The sequence below is a fragment of the Leiobunum rupestre genome, chromosome 7 (genome assembly GCF_980474605.1).
Source record: "Leiobunum rupestre chromosome 7, qqLeiRupe1.1.hap1, whole genome shotgun sequence".
In the NCBI taxonomy this organism is placed as follows: Eukaryota; Metazoa; Arthropoda; class Arachnida; order Opiliones; family Sclerosomatidae; genus Leiobunum; species Leiobunum rupestre.
The window spans coordinates 54,144,525-54,163,097 of record NC_143390.1 but is presented as its reverse complement, the minus strand read 5'-3'; the positions used below and the strand labels follow the sequence as shown (position 1 = coordinate 54,163,097).

The 18,573-nt window shown below is 37.3% G+C and overlaps 1 protein-coding gene across 1 annotated transcript; it reads right to left on the bottom strand.

The window, feature by feature from the left end:
* Positions 1-1,790: 1,790 nt before the first annotated feature.
* Positions 1,791-12,538, bottom strand: LOC149937462 (uncharacterized). The gene is made up of 7 exons (XM_090153774.1): positions 12,445-12,538; positions 12,191-12,355; positions 12,027-12,125; positions 11,405-11,606; positions 8,752-9,023; positions 5,741-5,924; positions 1,791-1,831 (listed from the first exon to the last, which is right to left on the bottom strand). The coding sequence occupies exons 2-7, from the start codon at positions 12,218-12,220 to the stop codon at positions 1,791-1,793; spliced, it is 828 nt and encodes a 275-aa protein (XP_090009900.1). The 5' UTR covers positions 12,221-12,355; positions 12,445-12,538.
* Positions 12,539-18,573: the final 6,035 nt, after the last annotated feature.

The following is an 18,573-nucleotide window of genomic DNA, read 5'->3' as shown; positions in this document are numbered from 1 at the left end:
GTAATAGTTAGTGTAGGGAGCTGTTGGCTCGCGTGGCATGAAGAGCTTGCTACCACCCTCCTACGCATTGTAACCCGGCCACCTGTTACTTGATCACGCACAAGCAACATTGCTTATGTGGTATTAGCTCTATTTTTTAAAAAAAATTATGGCACAAAAAATTTGAAACCCTGTTTCAAGCAATCCCTGCAAAAACGCTATTGACGCGTTATCGAAATACGATAAAATTATATATCCTATCATATATAGCTTACTTAAAATATTTGTAACACTTCCGGTAACATCTTCCGTTAGTGAAAGGTCATTTTCAACGTTACGTCTTTTAAAGACTTATTTAAGATCAACCATGACTCAATCTCGATTAAATGGATTGGCTATGTTGTATATACATAGAGAGATTAATGTCTCCACCAGCGAAGTTGTCCAAGAACTTTGTAAAAAGAAACGAAAACTAGACTTTACCATCTAATAAACTTTTTTAAAGATTTTAGGCTTTGTCTTTCATTAAATGTCTTCAAATTATTTCAACTTATTTTACTAGACCAATCAGGGCCCCCTCCATACAAAAATCCTGGGTGCGCCACTGTGTAGGTCAGCTGTATATGCATTAAATAATAAAGAGCCTATGACACTGCCTTGAGGTACTCCGTGCTTCAAATTCCTTGGTTTTGATGATAACCCATTATGAATGACTATTGGTGTTCTGTCACTCAGATACGACCGAAGCCACGATAGTACTTTCCCATCAATATCGGCATTTTTCAGTGTTTCTAATAAGAGATTGTGTTGAACGGTATCGAATGCTTTTGAGAGATCTATAAAAGTTATGATTACATATCGTCCTTTTTCTAAATGATCCAGAATATGTTCATATATGTTAAAAATGAATGAAGTAGTAGAAAAACCCTTTCTAAAACCAGACTTATTTTCATAAAAGGCACTCGTTGATTCTAAATATTGGTATATGTCCTTATAAGCTATTCTTTCACATGTTGTGGATAAAGTTGCCAGTACATTAATATGGCGGTAGACTGTCATCTCCATTTTTATACGCTGGTACTATTTTTGAAATCTTCCATTCATCCGGAAAGACTCCACTTGAAAAGGAGAGGTTTATCAGGGGTAGTCCTAATTTTCTCACTGGCTCATTTTTCTCACTTTGCTCACGCCTATTCTTTCTCCCACCAAATCATATAAACATACCGCGAAGAAGGCAACGGATGAGAATTGGATAGAAAGAGTGGGTTTTGCAAAGCATATATGACTTATTAATAGCGAAATATTTGTGAGCTTTTTATAAAGCACTTAAATCTTCCCATTTACGGTTGCATCACCAATTATTAATAAATGTAATAAAAAAATGCACTAGCTTTCTTCATAAAGAGCAACCAGCAAATGCCGACATTTTGCGCGTCTATTACCATTAAATCCTTGTAGACACTGTAACAAATGGCTCTTGGGCTTGGTATATTTTAAAGAGAAAAAAGTGTACATCTTGGACGGAATGCATACAAAACCCAGTACAATACAATTAAATTTTAAAACGCTTTTGTGTTTCGCAATGATTTCGTTATATATATAGTTGGAATTCCACTTAATGCGAGCGAATGGACCTGCGCTTCGAGTAAGGATTGCCCAATTTCTTGGTCCAACGACTGTGGACCATTTGTCATTTATTATTTACTCGGCATAATAACAGCGAAACGTACAAAACTGCCTAAAGATTCGCTTAGTAGTCGAAAATGGTTATTATACTACTTACTCTCACATCTTTCAGACGGTGAAATGGTTTACGAAGGCGATCCACTGTCAGCTAGTTCTTCGGAAGAGCCTAAAAATTTTGACATAAAACCAGTAAACGCATTCGTTACGGAAATGTAAATCCTGACCACTCTAGGATTTGGGTTATGCAAATCTACGGCCGACGAAAAAAGGTGGTTATTTTGTGTCGTATGTAGAAACTGGTACCACCAATGCTGCGTAACGCCCGAAAAGTTACACAGAGAAACGTATTACCGGTGTAAAACGTGCTGTACTGAATTTCAAAAACCCTAATTATTATTCCGTGGAATTCAGTTTATTTTTCTCCAGGGAGTGTTTCCGCATGTGGGGTAGTTTACGAAGCTCGCGCGGGACGCGAGTGGAGTAACTGACTCCATATTCGACCATTCCCTAAGATTCCCATTGTGTGTAGGGGAGAGATGACTCCTTAGGCCTAGGGGTCCCGCTTTCTCGCACCGAAGTCACTATTGTCCGCTTAAAGCGATAGCTGCTGCTGTCTTTCCCCCCTCACGTTAAAAGTAATGCCATTGTATTTTTGAAGTATTTCTACAGTAAAATGAAAGTCACATGTGGCCATCTCCTTATCTTTCCTTAACCCCGCGAATACTTGTTCTTTCTTTAACTTTTCTAAATATGGTTTTCCAGCGGATTTATAAATATATCATACATTTTGAAAACTGTCGCGTACGTTTTCCAAATGTTGAAGGTGTACCGATGGTACTGTGTTCCCCATGTGCCAAGAAAATTTCCACGTGTGTGTCCCAGGTGTAAGGGGTGTGACCCCTTCACCAATTGGGCAATAAAGGGTCAGCCCCTTGCCGACGATTTGGTAATGAAAACAATGACGCTCCGTTGATGGACAGGAGGCTCGAACAAATTTAAGCTGCAGAGCCGATAACCCTAAGTTTTTCCTAAGTCATGCTTGGAACTCGACTTCAACTCGGAGTTGAAAGCTTGGCTACTACGATCGCGCCAAATGACATAACTTTTGTTCTAAGTGATCTATTATCAGTTGTGCTCGGTTTCCGGCTAAGCTTACCTGCGGACCTTCTCATAAAAACCTAACTCGCTGAGTCCGTCGATCCGACCGTGCGTCGGCCCAAGCCGTTGTGCAAGCAGGTAACGCTGGTGCATGAGCGAGTGATCCGACTGTGTCCAACAAGATCTCGAATGAGTGCGCTGCCGCAGTGAACCAATGCAAGGGGACTGATGACTAGGTATAAAAGCCGTTGACTTTTAATGTAAATATTGTGGGAATAGATGTATGGGAAATTGTTTATGTTGCGTTATTTATTTTATGTTTGAGTGTTTAATTACTGTTTGTTTCGCCCTATTAAACACTGGTAAAACCATTTAAATCTTACTTTAATGATAGTTGTAAGCTTACCATTTTCTAGACCAGCAGCTACGCTATCTCCAATAGTGAACGATACGCGTTTCACCCGAGACGAACTTAATTGTAACGGCAGAATAGGTAAGTTAGCCATGGTGGAATCAACCCTTTATTGCGAATAGAATTGTGCGTGTAAAAGTTACGTTACATAATTTGGAAATAACACGTACATAGCCCATATCTATCATATAATAACTTCAATTCGGTTGTACGCGTCCATGTTTACCTAAAACTATCATCATCAAAATAAGCAGAACAACCAATTTTAGACGCTGTTTAAAATTTAAACTGTTCTCCGCACATTCATAGCGACCACTACATAATATTCCCCCAACATAATTCACGTTATTTACCCTTTTAAATTTTGTATCACACAAATTGTAAATTTTCTAATTTATTATACCGATATTTCTTAATTTTTTTATATATACCCATACTGTAAAACCAAAACCGATAAAATATATATTTTTAGATGGCATAAAGCTATTTTAGTTTCAATTGGAAATGCAGCTTAATTTTATTTCAATGGTCATCAACGAAATCTTGGAGATGAATACGCCCTACAAGATGTAGTGCGAGAAATGTATATGGTAGTTCAGGAACTACTTAAAAGTCACCGGAAAATAAAGTTAATAATTAAGGTTCAATCGATGGCGTTTTCACAAGTCCGCGGTAAATATATCTATTTAACAAAGCATGTAATGAATCTATCGGTACAGGAAAATAAATCAACCATTATTTTGAACACTACATTGCCAGCTTTCTACATTCTTCAAAATCGCTAATTTTGTTTCTCAAAATCTTCAATTCGAAAATAAAACCCCAAGGAAGTCTGTTTCAAACCTCGAAATCAGCATAGAAAAATCAACAGTTTCGGATTTCAGAAATCACTTCGAAAATCAAAATCAGTACGTAAAATTTCTAAGTGTCCGATCCTTGATCAAAAGTAGTAGTTTCGGACCGACGGATTTTCAAACCGACTACGAGCTACGACAAATTAAAAGCACTCGGCAGGGCCGTGCAGAGGGGGGGGGGGGCCCTAGCTGTAGGTCCCATTGAAGAAGATTACTTGGGAAAAAGTTTCAGGGCTCAAGGGGGGGTGCAATTCGAAGGGGCCCGCGAGTAAGTTTGACCCCGGGACACCTCTGCTCGGCCCTGATCCTAGGTTTTTAATGTAGGTATTTGACTGTAAATGGCGGAGTTGAAAGTATGTGGCAACATTTTCATAATTTTTATATACAGAAACTGAAAACAGATATCGTCAATTGTCCAAATGCTCCAGTGACTGGTAACTACAGACCATCTAAAGCGTAACACATTCAGGGCGTCTATAGTATGGAACTTAACAAGACTGTCGAAGCGTCATTCCTATGATTAATAAAAAATTTCACTGCTACGTCATCAGAGCGTAACTTTGTAAATGAGACGAACGACGACAGAATGACGTATTGGAAATGGACAGCTCTCCCTGGAAAGTCCCTTTAAACTAGGAAATATTAAGAAATGAAAATAATAATAAAAATCTCCAAGTTGTATCGGTATCGTAAAATTATTCCTTCACAAATTGTTCAGTTATTAAAACTGTGGTCCGTTTGATATCTCTAAAAAACTTTTTTTACTTATAGAGAATGCAATATAGGCTTAAGGCAATAAAATACCATTAAGCGTAAAATGTTTGAACCTACGCAATAATATTTGCATACCATATTTATTAATTTGCTCACTTGCCCCTTAGTTTGCAGTCGGCCTCCCATCAATATCCAGTGAAATTACTCGGTTTATTAATGTTTTTTATTTATGTTAAATGCAGACAGAGCCACTTTAATATAGGTCCCCAACTATAGTAGAATTCAAATTCGAATTAGTTTTATTTTTTTCGTTTGTTGAAGATGAGTTCAATTGTTTGTACTGTACTATAATATAGTATACCTAAATAAGTGTATAATATTTTTCTTTGCTCAAACTAACTCAACAAGTTTCACGGAGCTTTCAAACCAAATGGTCTACGCAGATCACATTTACCACATTTAAGTGTTCCAAAATATTGTTTGTGCTGTGCCTACTGTAAATCCCAGTTTACACTAGTTACACAATTAATCGGGCCACTCAATTGTAAGTAGAGGTCGGCTATATTCAATGGTTATCCACATTATGTGAAGATATTAAGAGATAATTCAGTAAAGCAGAATTTTTTACTCTAGCTAAAATAGTAGAATTATTCCAACAAAATTGCTACGGATTATGACTTACGATTTTAATCACAAATAAAATATCTGATGACAAAATGAGTGAAATATTTTTAAAGGCAAAATAAGCCGATTAAATTGGTTGAGGAAGAAATTGATCAAGCAAACTACACACACAGATAAGCAAATAAGAAATTTTCAAAAAACGTGTTCTTAAACATTTTCGCCGTAGGCAAATAAAAATTTGTTAATTCTTGAAATTTTTTTAACATCGATTTTCATCAGCTAAAAAAAACGATTTGTTTCTAGATTAATTTATCAGATTATACACTAATTAATTAACTAGCCAATTTGATACAGTTGAAGTAACATAACTCACCATCCTTCCACCATAACTTAAGCGACATCATCGCGGTAATTGTGTCCGCTTGTAAACTTGCCCTCTTAGGGCTGATAAGGTCAGTTCCCGCTGAGAAAACTTTCTCAGCAGGAACAGACGTCGCTGGTATGGCGAGGTAGTCTTTCGCCATTTTGCATACAGATGGATAACTGATTTCACTATCCTGAAAATAATAAAAAAATCGTTACGTTTAATGCGAGATACATCGTCAAGTAATTAGCGATATCGAAAGTCAGTGGGTGTAAATTAGACTACCGTCCGAAGTAAACACTTACTATTCCTACGCTATAACGTAGTCTTTCCTCTCACACTCCTAGCTTAAAGGAAGACGCCATTGTAGGGGAAGTCACTTAACTTTATACTAGCGCGGCCGGATTAAGCCGAAGTGCGCCCACTGGCAATTGTCCTCTCTGAATACCCCTTAATCAGCCCCTTAAAACTTTTCTCATCTGATTCTCAGAATCTACCTCTTCTTTTCGGTTTATTCTTCCTTTAATGATAATTTTATAATGATGTTTAAATACGTGTGTCGCTTACTTACATTCGGTGTGGAAAACGTTTACTGAGAGCCATTTCTAGAATAGCCACACATTTTTGGTAGACTTCAGACTACGCTATTAGACCTAAGCCTTTGTTTCCACTAGCGCGCTTAACGGCGCGTCACTCAACTTTGGGACGTACAAACATTTTGACGCGCTGAAAGACAATTGCATTATGACGCGCGCTAGTAAAAACCAAGCATAATACGCGCCGATTGCATCGTCGTCATGGTGTGTGAGCGCCTTTTGAGAACCGTAGAACCAGCGCGAGATTATTTTTTTTTCAAGTGGCGTGTTTTCTCGCTAGAGGAGCTTACCTTTTCAGGTATGAAGTCAATTCTATGTAACTCCGGGCATCGCTATCAGTGATTATTTAATTTAATTTTAATTAACTGACACACTTATAAAACAAAATTATAAATTTATGATATTTCTGTAAATTAATAATTAATTATACAGGGTCTTTTTTTTTGCTCGGAAAAGTGTTTTTTTTTCAAAAACTATTTATAGTACCGATTTCAAATTTGGAAGGTCAATTCTCTATACCGGGGGACATCAGTTTGAGAAATTTGAGCGTTTTCGGTAATGTTTTTCACCAATTTTGAAAAATTATTTTTCGACCACTAGGTGCGAGATAAAAAATTTCTATTATAAAGTTGTAGGCCGTCATCGAAAACCCATAAAAATTGTTCACTCGACGAAAAACAATTTATTTATCAGTGAAAATTCGAGCTTGAAAAATTTACAAGTTGGTGAAGCCAAATTACGATTGTTTGAAACGATAATTGAAACCGAATTACCTAATCCAGTTGAAACTTTGGTTAAAAAAACGACCGGATTTAAAAAACACGAGGCTATAGGTCAATCCTAAACATGCATTGGGTATTTAAAGGAACACTTTGGGAGATTATTATCAGTGTTTGATAATATTTCGAACAATGCCTCGTTATTCAGTAGCTGAGCGTACCGAGATAGTTGCCATTTACTATGGAGAAGCAGCGCAAAACCTTAGAAGAGTGACTGAAATCTTCGCAGAAAGACATCCAAATAGAGCACCATCTGTAAATACAGTAAGACGAGCAATTCACGATTTCAATCAATTTGGTAACTTGCAACCTAGGTTTCGCGGATTGGGTCAACCGGATTTAGACTTCGAGAACAATGTACTCGCGTACTTTGTGGCATATCCTCGTCACAGTTGCGCTAACGCCGCTGCTGATTTGGGTTGTTCTGAAAATCGTGTGTGGAAAATTCTTCGTAAGAATCGCTTTCACCCATACAGAGCTACGCTCCACCAAGGACTAATTGACGGAGACCATCAAAGACGTTATGAATTTAGCAACTGGTTACTAAATGCTGTCCAAGAAGATAGACAATTTTTGCGCCATGTTTTGTTCTCCGACGAAGCGTCATTTTCTAGAGATGGGCCCTTTAATCATCAAAACAGCCATCTTTGGTCTGACATCAACCCACATTGGGGTTTTGAATATCATCACCAGGTTCAATTTGAACGGGTCAATGTTTGGGTTGGACTTGTTGGAAACCGTTTGATTGGTCCCTTTTTCCTGCCGACGAACCTCAACGGCCAAAGGTATTTACATTTTCTACAGAACGAACTGAGTGACGCAATCGACGACCTTCCATTGGCTGAAAGACGTCAGTTGTGGTTTCAGCAAGGTGGCGCCCCTCCGCATTTTTCCCGGCAAGTAACTGAGCACCTCAACAACGAGTTTCCTGAAAGGTGGATAGGGAGAAATGGTCCAGTGCATTGGCCAGCAAGGTCACCTGACCTAACACCGCTGGATTATTTTCTCTGGGGATTCGTTAAAGCAAAGGTATACGCCACGCCCATTGAAACTAGGGAGGAACTCATTAGACGAATAATCAGTGCTTGCCGAGACGTCACACCAGAAATGGTAGAGAAAGCGTTTGAGAACTTAATTGTCCGCGCACAAACCTGTGTTGCAGCCAATGGTGATATTATTGAAAATGTTTTGTAAAAATTTATGTGAATAAAATATCTGCATTTAAAAACCAAACGTGTACATTTTTTCAAGTGTGAAAACTCTACTACGTTTGTATTAGACTTGTTCCCTTTTCAATTATCGTTTCAAACAATCGTAATTTGGCTTCACCAACTTGTAAATTTTTCAAGCTCGAATTTTCACTGATAAATAAGTTGTTTTTCGTCGAGTGAACAATTTTTAAGGGTTTTCGATGACGGCCTACAACTTTATAATAGAAATTTTTTATCTCGCACCTAGTGGTCGAAAAATAATTTTTCAAAATTGGTGAAAAACATTACCGAAAACGCTCAAATTTCTCAAACTGATGTCCCCCGGTATAGAGAATTGACCTTCCAAATTTGAAATCGGTACTATAAATAGTTTTTGAAAAAAAACACTTTTCCGAGCAAAAAAAAAAAGACCCTGTATGATAATTTCTACTTGCCTTCCACCATTTCAATACGTTGGTGTTTGGTGGCTGAAGGTCATCTTTGAAAAACTTCAACAGTTCCGAACCGCGTACCAATTTTGTTGCACGCTTTGGATAGAACGCGTAAAATCCAGTACGATCTGCTGCGGTGGTGAGATTTGAAGTGAATGGGCCAGAACTATCATAGTAGGTGTTGAATATATTTAACACCGTTGACTTAATGCTTTTCGCTTGTGATTTTCCATAGTTTTCCTGAATAAAGTCCATTTTCAAAGTAGGATCTAAAGCTAAAATAATATGTGTTAGGTAGAGAAATAAATAACCTTAGTTCGCGAATGTGTTAACTGCTTCTGGACCGAGAAACTAACCACTTCTTAAAATTTCATACACCGATATATGAAGGAGGACAGCCTTTGGCAATGCTAAATTAGTGACGTAATCACTTTAGTACTGTCCAAGCTACAGATTTTAACACCTATTTCACGTAGTGATCAGCCCCTCAATATGGATAACACGTCATGAACCTGAAGCCTTACCTTTAGGCACGGTCACACGATCGGCTAAAAACTAGAAAACCAACTAGCATTCGTCAAGTCGCCTTTCGCCCGGGCTTGTATTTTGTTTCCTACAGAGGGGAACACAATGCCCAAATAGTAACCATGGACTGTATTGATAAGGGCTTTATACCATTTCTTTAATACAGTGACGTTGCCCGGATTTCGTTTCGGAGGGGGGCACAAAAATTAAAGAAAAAAACAATGTATATACAGCCATACGTTTCGGGAGGGGGGGGAGTACGTTGTCTTCGTATACCCAGGTTTAAATGCCAAAATATCAAGTGAATGCTTTATCCCCGAATTCTAAACTCTCTATACGCGTTGTATCGCAAACCAAGGAGACTGAATAGTTTTTATAAAGAAACGTGGCCTTCTTGCTTAAATGTTGCTTTTACCGAGGGGCTGATCACTCCCCGTAATCGGTGTACAATAATGTAGCTTTCACTGCACTAAAATGATTACGTAAGTGAGAACAGATTTAGCACTACCAAAGGCTGTACTCATTTTAATATTTATGTAATCGGTGTACAGATTTTCAGAGAGTGGTTAGCCCCTCGGCTTTTACTACAGTCTCTTTTTTAGAACCCTACGAGCGCGCGCTACAGTCGTCGGAGGAATGTAATTTTTTCAAGCACGCGTGCAAATCGCTCGTGCGAAGAATACACTAATAAAGCCGTGTCTTGTGACGTAAGAGCAACATTTTAACAAGCTGGGCAAGACCACGTTTTAATTTACAAAATCAACTACACTACTATTATCCCTCCTTAAGTTATGTACATGTACTCCTTTTCTCTTATGTAGCAAAGGAGAGCTTGTTGCGTAACTTCCACTCGGAAAAACATGGGCCTCTTTTCAACTTCTCTGTTCAAATTTGGTTCAATTAATCTGACGGTCTGACCTACGCGTTCACGAAATTATTGCAACGCCACTGTCATTTACCTCCATATATTACTTAAGGTATTTGCCACCCCCTGGAAGAAATAGCGATTGTGTACACGTAACTAGTTTTTAGTGAGTTTTAACCGACGTTTGATCATGGCTTTACGGACATTACAGTACCCGTAAACAATGAGGCATGAAGGTCCTTAATGCGGGTGTATCGAAATGACCGTAATTCATATTTTTAGTCCCATAGCAATATGGAATACGGATATAATTAGTGGTAATTTAAGTAAATTAATAATTACAGTCGGTACCATATCTCTGTATAAACAGGGGTGCCTATAATTTTAAAATTTTAAAGTCAAGATCGCCAAGTCAGGTATCCGCCAGTCAAGATTCCAAGTTTGGACGTTCTAATCATAAGCCTTGGTAAAGGTAGCGAATTTTCAAATTAAGACGTACACTCTGTTTGAAAAGTCTTCGACAGCTGAAATTTTTGCCCTCTTTTTAATTCTGCTAGAAAACTATAATAGATAGTTTGATGAAACCAATTGCAACTTTTATTTATTTTCCAATATCTTTCGTTATTTATCGGTTTCGTCCGCCAAAAATTAATAGTTTGGCGGGAACCGTCAAAACTCATTTTTGACAACTGTTTAAATATTGTTTCTACGGCACTGACTCGCGCGTTATTGAATTCACAATGGTCGATTCATATTTAGAAAGTGGAAAAATTATCCCTCTACAACCAACGGTTGAGAAGTTATAGCGTTTCAAAACTTACCTCGAAACTAGGAAACACCTAAAATGCATCAAGCGATTATAAATAACGCAACTTCGACGACAATTTGGAAACGCGATAGCTTCTCAACCGTTGGTTGTAGAGAGATAATTTTTCCACTTTCTAAATATGAATCGACCATTGTGAATTCAAAAACGCGCGAGTCAGTGCCGTAGAACTAATATTTAAACAGTTGTCAAAAATGAGTTTTGACGGTTCCCGCCAAACTATTAATTTTTGGCGGACGAAACCGATAAATAACGAAAGATATTGGAAAATAAATAAAAGTTGCAATTGGTTTCATCGAGCCATCTATTATAGTTTTCTAGCAGAATTAAAAAGAGGGCAAAAATTTCAGCTGTCGAAGACTTTTCAAACAGAGTGTACATTATTTTGAGCGAACCATCGAGATATCTAGTGCCGAAAAATTTATGCAAAAATATCATACCAATAGCTACCCAAAATGCTTCGATATTAGAAGACTCTTTATATGTTTCTAGCTTGGTCCTAGCCAAATAACACGCTTCCTCCAAAAACGGGTTGAAAGTTGGAGTTTTCAGTTTGTCAAGGAGCCAATGATAGGCTGGCATTACCATTGAAATAGTGGGATATCTCGAGGAGGAAAAAACATTCGTTGCAGTATCGAAATCCTAAAACGAAACTTTTAAATTTGTACGTACACGATGACGAATCTACGTAGGCAACTGAGAACGTAGGAGTTAACCGTTTAGTGAGCCAAGTTCAGCCAAGTTAATTCAAATTGAAACAAAAACGCCACTTGTCAGGGACGGGTTCAAATATATGTTTTGTACTATAATTCAGGCTCTAACCGAACGGTTGCTGTTTATGAGAAAGTGATACCACGAACATCGGCTTTTATTAAAATTGGTCGAATTAGTCATAAATTGGTTCTGTAACTAATTACGCACGTTTTTCATTAAATGTAATTACAACCAACACCAGAGGGCCGGGAAGGTGGACTCTTACGTTCTTAATATACTTAATAGGTTTTTTTTGGAATACGACTTTGCCCACTTCAAATATAACGGCGAAGAGTTAATGTGACTAACTTTCAATAATTTTAGGAGGGCATCTAAAGTTTCCCATTCCTGTTCTGATAAGGCCAACTTTCGTAGGTCCTTGTCCGTTTGCATCATTGATTGCAACGACTACATAGAAACAATTATATTCAACAAAATGTTACGATCGCGATATTACTTCATTTATCTACGACCTGTTTCAAAAGCGTGGCTCGAGTAAGCATGGCGTAGGTCGAGTTCCAACGAGTTTTTACATTGAGAACCAATTTGAGATCTTTTATACCAAAAGAAACATTTTGCTGAGAAAGTTGTTCTTCGCGCACACCCGACAATCTGATTTTGGTGACCACATTACGAATCTATAAACATCGGATATATAATTTAAAGTAAATTACGCCTATATTTTAAAACCAAAGTTCCTATAATATTATTAAGCCTTCATGATTACCTTTGCCAAAGCATTCCCAATGTGGCAGTCCGTGGTTGTACACGTATCTTTTGTGTTCTCTACATATTCTTCGACGTTGTTAAAGTTTGGTTGTGACTTAAGACGTTTTAGAAGTTCTTGGACATGGGCAAAGCATCGAATGCGATTTTGGGCACAGTACCTAATCCCAAGGTCTTTACTGATTTTTTGTAACTCCTCACTAAACGTATCATTATTTGTCGCATTGTCCATAGTGATGGCAAGCACCTGTGTAGGCACGGATGTTTCCACAGCAAATTGCAAATATTAAAATTTTCTATTAGCCTAAATAGCACTTTTCAACGTAACTATTTTACTCAATATTCAAAAGTTATAACTCACCTTTGAATCGTATTTTTGTACCATCGATACAAACATCTCGCAAATATTTTTCCCCGTATGGCGTACGGGGAAATGAATAAATCCCATTAATTTGCTATTCATTTGAAAATGCTCGTCTACCCAACGTCCAGTGATGGCAACAAAAGGTATTCTGTTAGCGCATGTCCAGCCGTCAAGGGTAAAAGACATTTGTACCGAAACAGCCTAGCGGAAATCGTACAACTATTTATAGAGTGGGCTGTCTACAGGGTATTTGATGTTGCTTAATAGGAAGATTAATACCGAAACTAATAAGATGCCTGATGGTGAACCCCCCTTTTTTAATTGTTATAGAAAACTGAAATATTAGGTTTTCCAAATAAGCATATAATTTACGAATTACCATATATAACCCATGTAGCACAGCACTGTCGGTTAGTAGTCGGTTAAGAGTCTGATAGTCGGATAACAGTCAGGTCGGTTCTCCCGACTGCAACCGACTCAAGCCCGACATATGAAATACGTGAAAAAATGTGGTCCAATTTTAATACTCTTTGCCGTCTGTTGTTCAAATAGTTATGCACGAGTCGGGCTCTCCGACAGTCAGTTTCAGATAAGTCGCATTTGCCGACTTTTTTTCCACCTCTAAATTTAAAGTCGGTAATACCGACCAATATTTTTATTACAGATAATAATATTGGTCCAATTTTTCGACTCTTTGCCGTCGGTTGTTCAAACAGTTATGCATGAGTCGGGCTCTCCAACAGTCAGTTTCAGATAAGTCGCATTTGCCGACTTTTTTCCACCTCTTAATTTAAAGTCGGCAATACCGACCAATATTTTTATTACAGATAATAATATTGGTCCAATTTTTCGACTCTTTGCCGTCTGTTGTTCAAATAGTTACGCATGAGTCGGGCTCTCCGACAGTCAGTCTGAGATAAGTCGCATTTGCCGACTTTTTTCCACCTCTAAATTTAAAGTTGGTAATACCGACCAATATTTTTATTACAGATAATAATATTGGTCCAATTTTACGACTCTTTGCCGACTGTAGAAATTAGAATGTAAAATTACGTCTAGGCAATACTCTGGTCAAAATATTGTAGGTTTTACCGACTGAAGACTTCACACACGACGTTTCACCTTCAAGCCCGACCTTACACCAATACTTCTTTGAGTGGTTAAAATTGGTTTGGTATTTGCTATTCCAGTGGCGTAGCCAGAAATTTGCCAAGGGACGGGTTCATGTAAGTAAATATTAAGAGGGGGGTTGAAAAGGGAGTGGAAATTTAGTAGAGTCAAAGGGGGTCGACCTCACAACGCCGTATTATCCTTTCTCCGAAATCCCATATCACCGAATTCTCTTTTCTCCGAATTGATATAATTCCGAATTGCTTTTACTCCGAAAGTGCATATCTCCGAAGTCCCATTTCTTCGAAATGTATTTAGTGACCTCACATCTCCGAATTCTCGTTTCTCCGAATTCCCATTTCTCCGAATTCCCCTTTCTCCGAATTCCCATATCACCGAATTCCCTTTTCACCGAATTGACATATTCTTGCTTTTACTCCGAAAGCTCATATCACCGAAGTCCCATTTCTCCGAAATGTATTTAGTTACACTATGCAGAGTTAAACCTCCTACGTGTCACGCCCGCTTGTGGCTAAAGCAAGATTATTGAAATTAAATAATCTTGACTAAAGTTTTCCCTTTATTTTAATTTTTGGTCGTAATTAAATAAGATGTTTTATTACAGTATAAGAAAATTGTTTGGTAGCATATTTTATTGTTACAATACAAATTCTATAATGTAGATGGCATTGTGTTTTCAGTCCTCTGTCAGAAGGGGACAGAAGAATGAATTTTTAATATAAAAACACATATTAAGCTTTCAATATCCATATCAGCTACAGTACACAATTAAATAAAAGCAGGAGCCGCGGAATTGGGGGGAAGGTAGGGCCAAATGCACCCCCATTTTGCATGGTAATGTAGGGTTATTTATGCTTTAGTCGTAGGAGCCTAGGAGGAGCTAGTCATGGAGTACTTCCGCGGTTACTGAATAAAACAGCTTTAAAAAAAAATTCTTACAAAAAATGTCAACGTTTTGTAAGTAGAATATGATACTTAAGACAATATAAATTGCGGTAGATAAATAATTTTAAATAAAAAACACCAATATCAAGACCCTAAAAACTACGACATTTTAAAATCGCGCGGGCAGACTGCCGTGGCTCCTGACAATCGTACCTTTATAGTACAGGCAAACCGGAAGGTGGGAAACATGCATTGAAACAGGTCAATCGATAAATTTCTTGAAATCCAAAATTCCATTTACTATAATTAAATAATTTGTTAAAATTTCACTGTTTAAATAGTATGAAGTGCTCTTCTACGAATTATTGCCTATCACACGTTTAAAGAAAAGAAAAAAATCGCCATTTTGGTAAATGGCGACCTAAATTATGAAAAAGTCGAGCGAAAAAAGCTACATTTTAACATAACGAGTAATACTTTAGAACGTATAGTATAGTTATCTACCATATTATTATTGAGAATTATATTAGCCTTAAAAAACGTAACATAATTTTAGTTTATAATTATAATTGCAATTTTATATGAATACATAATAACTATAAGTATGACACGTCCTATTCTCCCAATGCTACGTTAGTTAATGATAGTCTGTCTCGGCAATTACCATTCATCCTATGGACGAACAGATTTTTGCAAATTAAATCGGGACAAATTTTAAACATTACCCTGGTGTATGAAGGAAGTGCTTTGGCTGGTACATAATACGTAGGTGTCATTTTTTCGACGAATTTGCAGTTTCTAATCCACCGATTACGCAATCACCCCGCGACAGATCATCATTAATATCATTAACCGACGTCGTTCAGTGATACTTATGATTATTATGTTAATTATGATATTATATTAAATCATATATTTTATTCAGTTGAGTGGTAATCAGCTTATTTTAATAACAAGTTTTTAACAATAAAAATATTTTGGTACAAGCTAGAGCAGTACAATTAGAATAATTACGTGGTGAATTGAACTAGCGACGAAATAGAACTTAATCGGCGATGATTAGGTTCCATGTCGCCACTAGTTCATTCCCCACCTAAGTAATTATCCCAATATAAGAGTCTCTAATAAGGGTACAAACTGGGCACTTACAAGGAGAGTCCCCGATGTGTTAATTGCCGATTTTGTTCAAAGTCGGGCGTATATAATCAAAGATAATTTAAACTCGTACCCTAGATTCGAAATAACTCTCTCGCGCGTGTACGATAGCGTTTACCCACTTCCCGCTGGAACTCAGAAAAAATTCGCTCTATGGTTTGCGCCTTACCGCAACCGATGGAGCCCGATTTTTCTTAAGTCACGTGCCGGAAAAGGGTAAACGCTTCGTAACAAAACCGTCAATGGGAAAGCTCTTAGTATTCGAATCTAGGGTACGAGTGAAGAATTTCGGTTTATTTCTTCTCGTAACAATTTTAATTTTAGGAGAGCGTTTGATTTTAGCAATCGGACTGAAACAATCCACTAAACTATCGTTTGATCGAATTGGTGAAATAACTAGTGAAACAAAGTATATTTAAAACCGAGAAAAATAGCTTTATTTTTGAGGACTTTTATTTTTTACAAGGTGAACGCTTTGGCGTCCGAAAAGCCAAAGATACCGTTTAAACCCCGCTCGTCTGCTTTCCGCTCCCCCCAAGAGATAACACTTAACACGTGTCTTGGGCCTTCTAGAAAAGGAGCAACCGCGAACAATGCGGGGGTACCCGGTCTCATCTGGCAGCCATTACAAGGGCTTGTCGAACTCGAAAACGTGTACGAATACATCATTAACGACAGAAAGACAAGTTTAAAAATACAAAATACTTTTTAAGAAAACCTTTAATTTTTATCTTTTTGACATTTAGTTTTGAAACTTTTAATTCTTAATTTTAACATTCCACATAGTTTTAACAGTTTCTTAACAACGAGTTTAAATATCTGAGATATGCAATTTCCCAAAAGGAGACGTTGCACTTCCCTTTCGATTTGCCATGGAAGCTGAAAATGTTTTGACCACTTTAAACAAAAAATCTCCATTTTAAAAGCATGGAATGTTTTCGGTTTTACCTACGAAAATTTAAAAAAAAATTAAAATCACGAAATAGGTAATTTCGACCACGTTTAGGTAAATTGGAACATTTTTGGGTAAATTTTAACTTTTTTGGGTTAAAGTTGTAAATATTTTTGGGTAAAATAAGGAAAAAATCTCATTTCTGTTTTAAGTGGTCAAAAACATTTTCGGTTGCCATGGCAAAACCAATGGATAGTGCACCGTTTCATTTTGGTAAATTTCAATTTACATATTGGTCTACATTAAGCCCGACTTTGAAGAAAATCAGAAAAAACACCTCGGGTACTCTCCTTGTTAGTATCCGTACCATGGTTTATGAAAATTAAATCTGGGGATCTAAATGGCGGAACTAACTTCCGTAAGTTATTATATTGTTTTCAAGAAATTGCAGTCCATTTTCACTTGAAAGGGGGCGTTAGTAGTTTAGATTATTATTACTGTGTTAAAGTATTTCAAGCAGAAATACAGAAAATGGGAAATAGAGTAGTATCAGTGTGACGTCTCCCATACTTTTCACACGTTCCTAAAATTCTATAACATTCTGAGATTATGTACGTTAGGTTAGGTAGAATCCGACTCCTTGAAAATAAGAGCTGGCCTGTAGTCGTTTATTCACTTCATTGCATCGAGTCTTAATTTTTTTAAACATTTCTGCTCATTTTGTTCTTTGAAATCGAATTTGGAATTTTTTGGATACAATTTAGCTTTACCGAAGCACGTCAACAAAAAATAAAAGCAGACGAGGAATCGGAACTTTTTGCAGGTAAGCTAGACGGCGAAATGAAATGCGCCAACGGGGCCAAACCCGAGGCCAAACCGAAGGGCAGTTCACTCCTTCTTAGAGTGCAGAAGTAATCAAGGTTAAAAATTTAATTGGATTAAATTGAATACAGCCAAAGCTACAGACATTAAAGTTAATCGGATTAAATTCAATACAGCCAAAGCTACAGACATCAAATTTAATCAGATTTAATCAACCAAGAGTGCAGATTTAATCATGGGAGTGAACTGCCCCTCGGGCCAAACCTAAAAACTACGAATTTTCAACGGAGCCTTTTTTCTAAATGATGACAAATTTTGGGGCTTTCCTAATCGAAGAGCGATGCTATTCATTTTACAGAAAGAGAACAATTGTAAAATACGCTAAAATCCCCTGATACTACATAAACACTCTTTGCTTTAAGGGCGTACCAAAATATTTTTATTATTAAAAATAAAATATACCATTTAATATATAATATCATAACTAACATAATAACCATTATTATGAAACTGAAAGACGTCGGTTAATGATATTAATGATGGTCTGTCGTGGGTGGATTCCTAACCGGAAATTCGTCTAAAGATTATTTTTACGGCTGTATATACGAGCCAAAGCACGTTTGGGCAAGGTTTGGGTCTCAAATTCGAACAAAACTACCTTCAGAAACAAAAATAAAGTTTAAAATATGTTCCGATTTAACTCGCGGAGAATTGTCAGTCCTTAGGATGTAAGTGACCTTCTTGGTTTCTTACACGAGACTCTTCCACCGCACGATGTTTTCATCTTAATGGGAGATTTTAACCTACATGTTGACTGGTCGAATCCGTCCCTTTGTACAGCCCAGGAGCAAATTTTTTGCGATACTGTGTTTGGCCTTGGA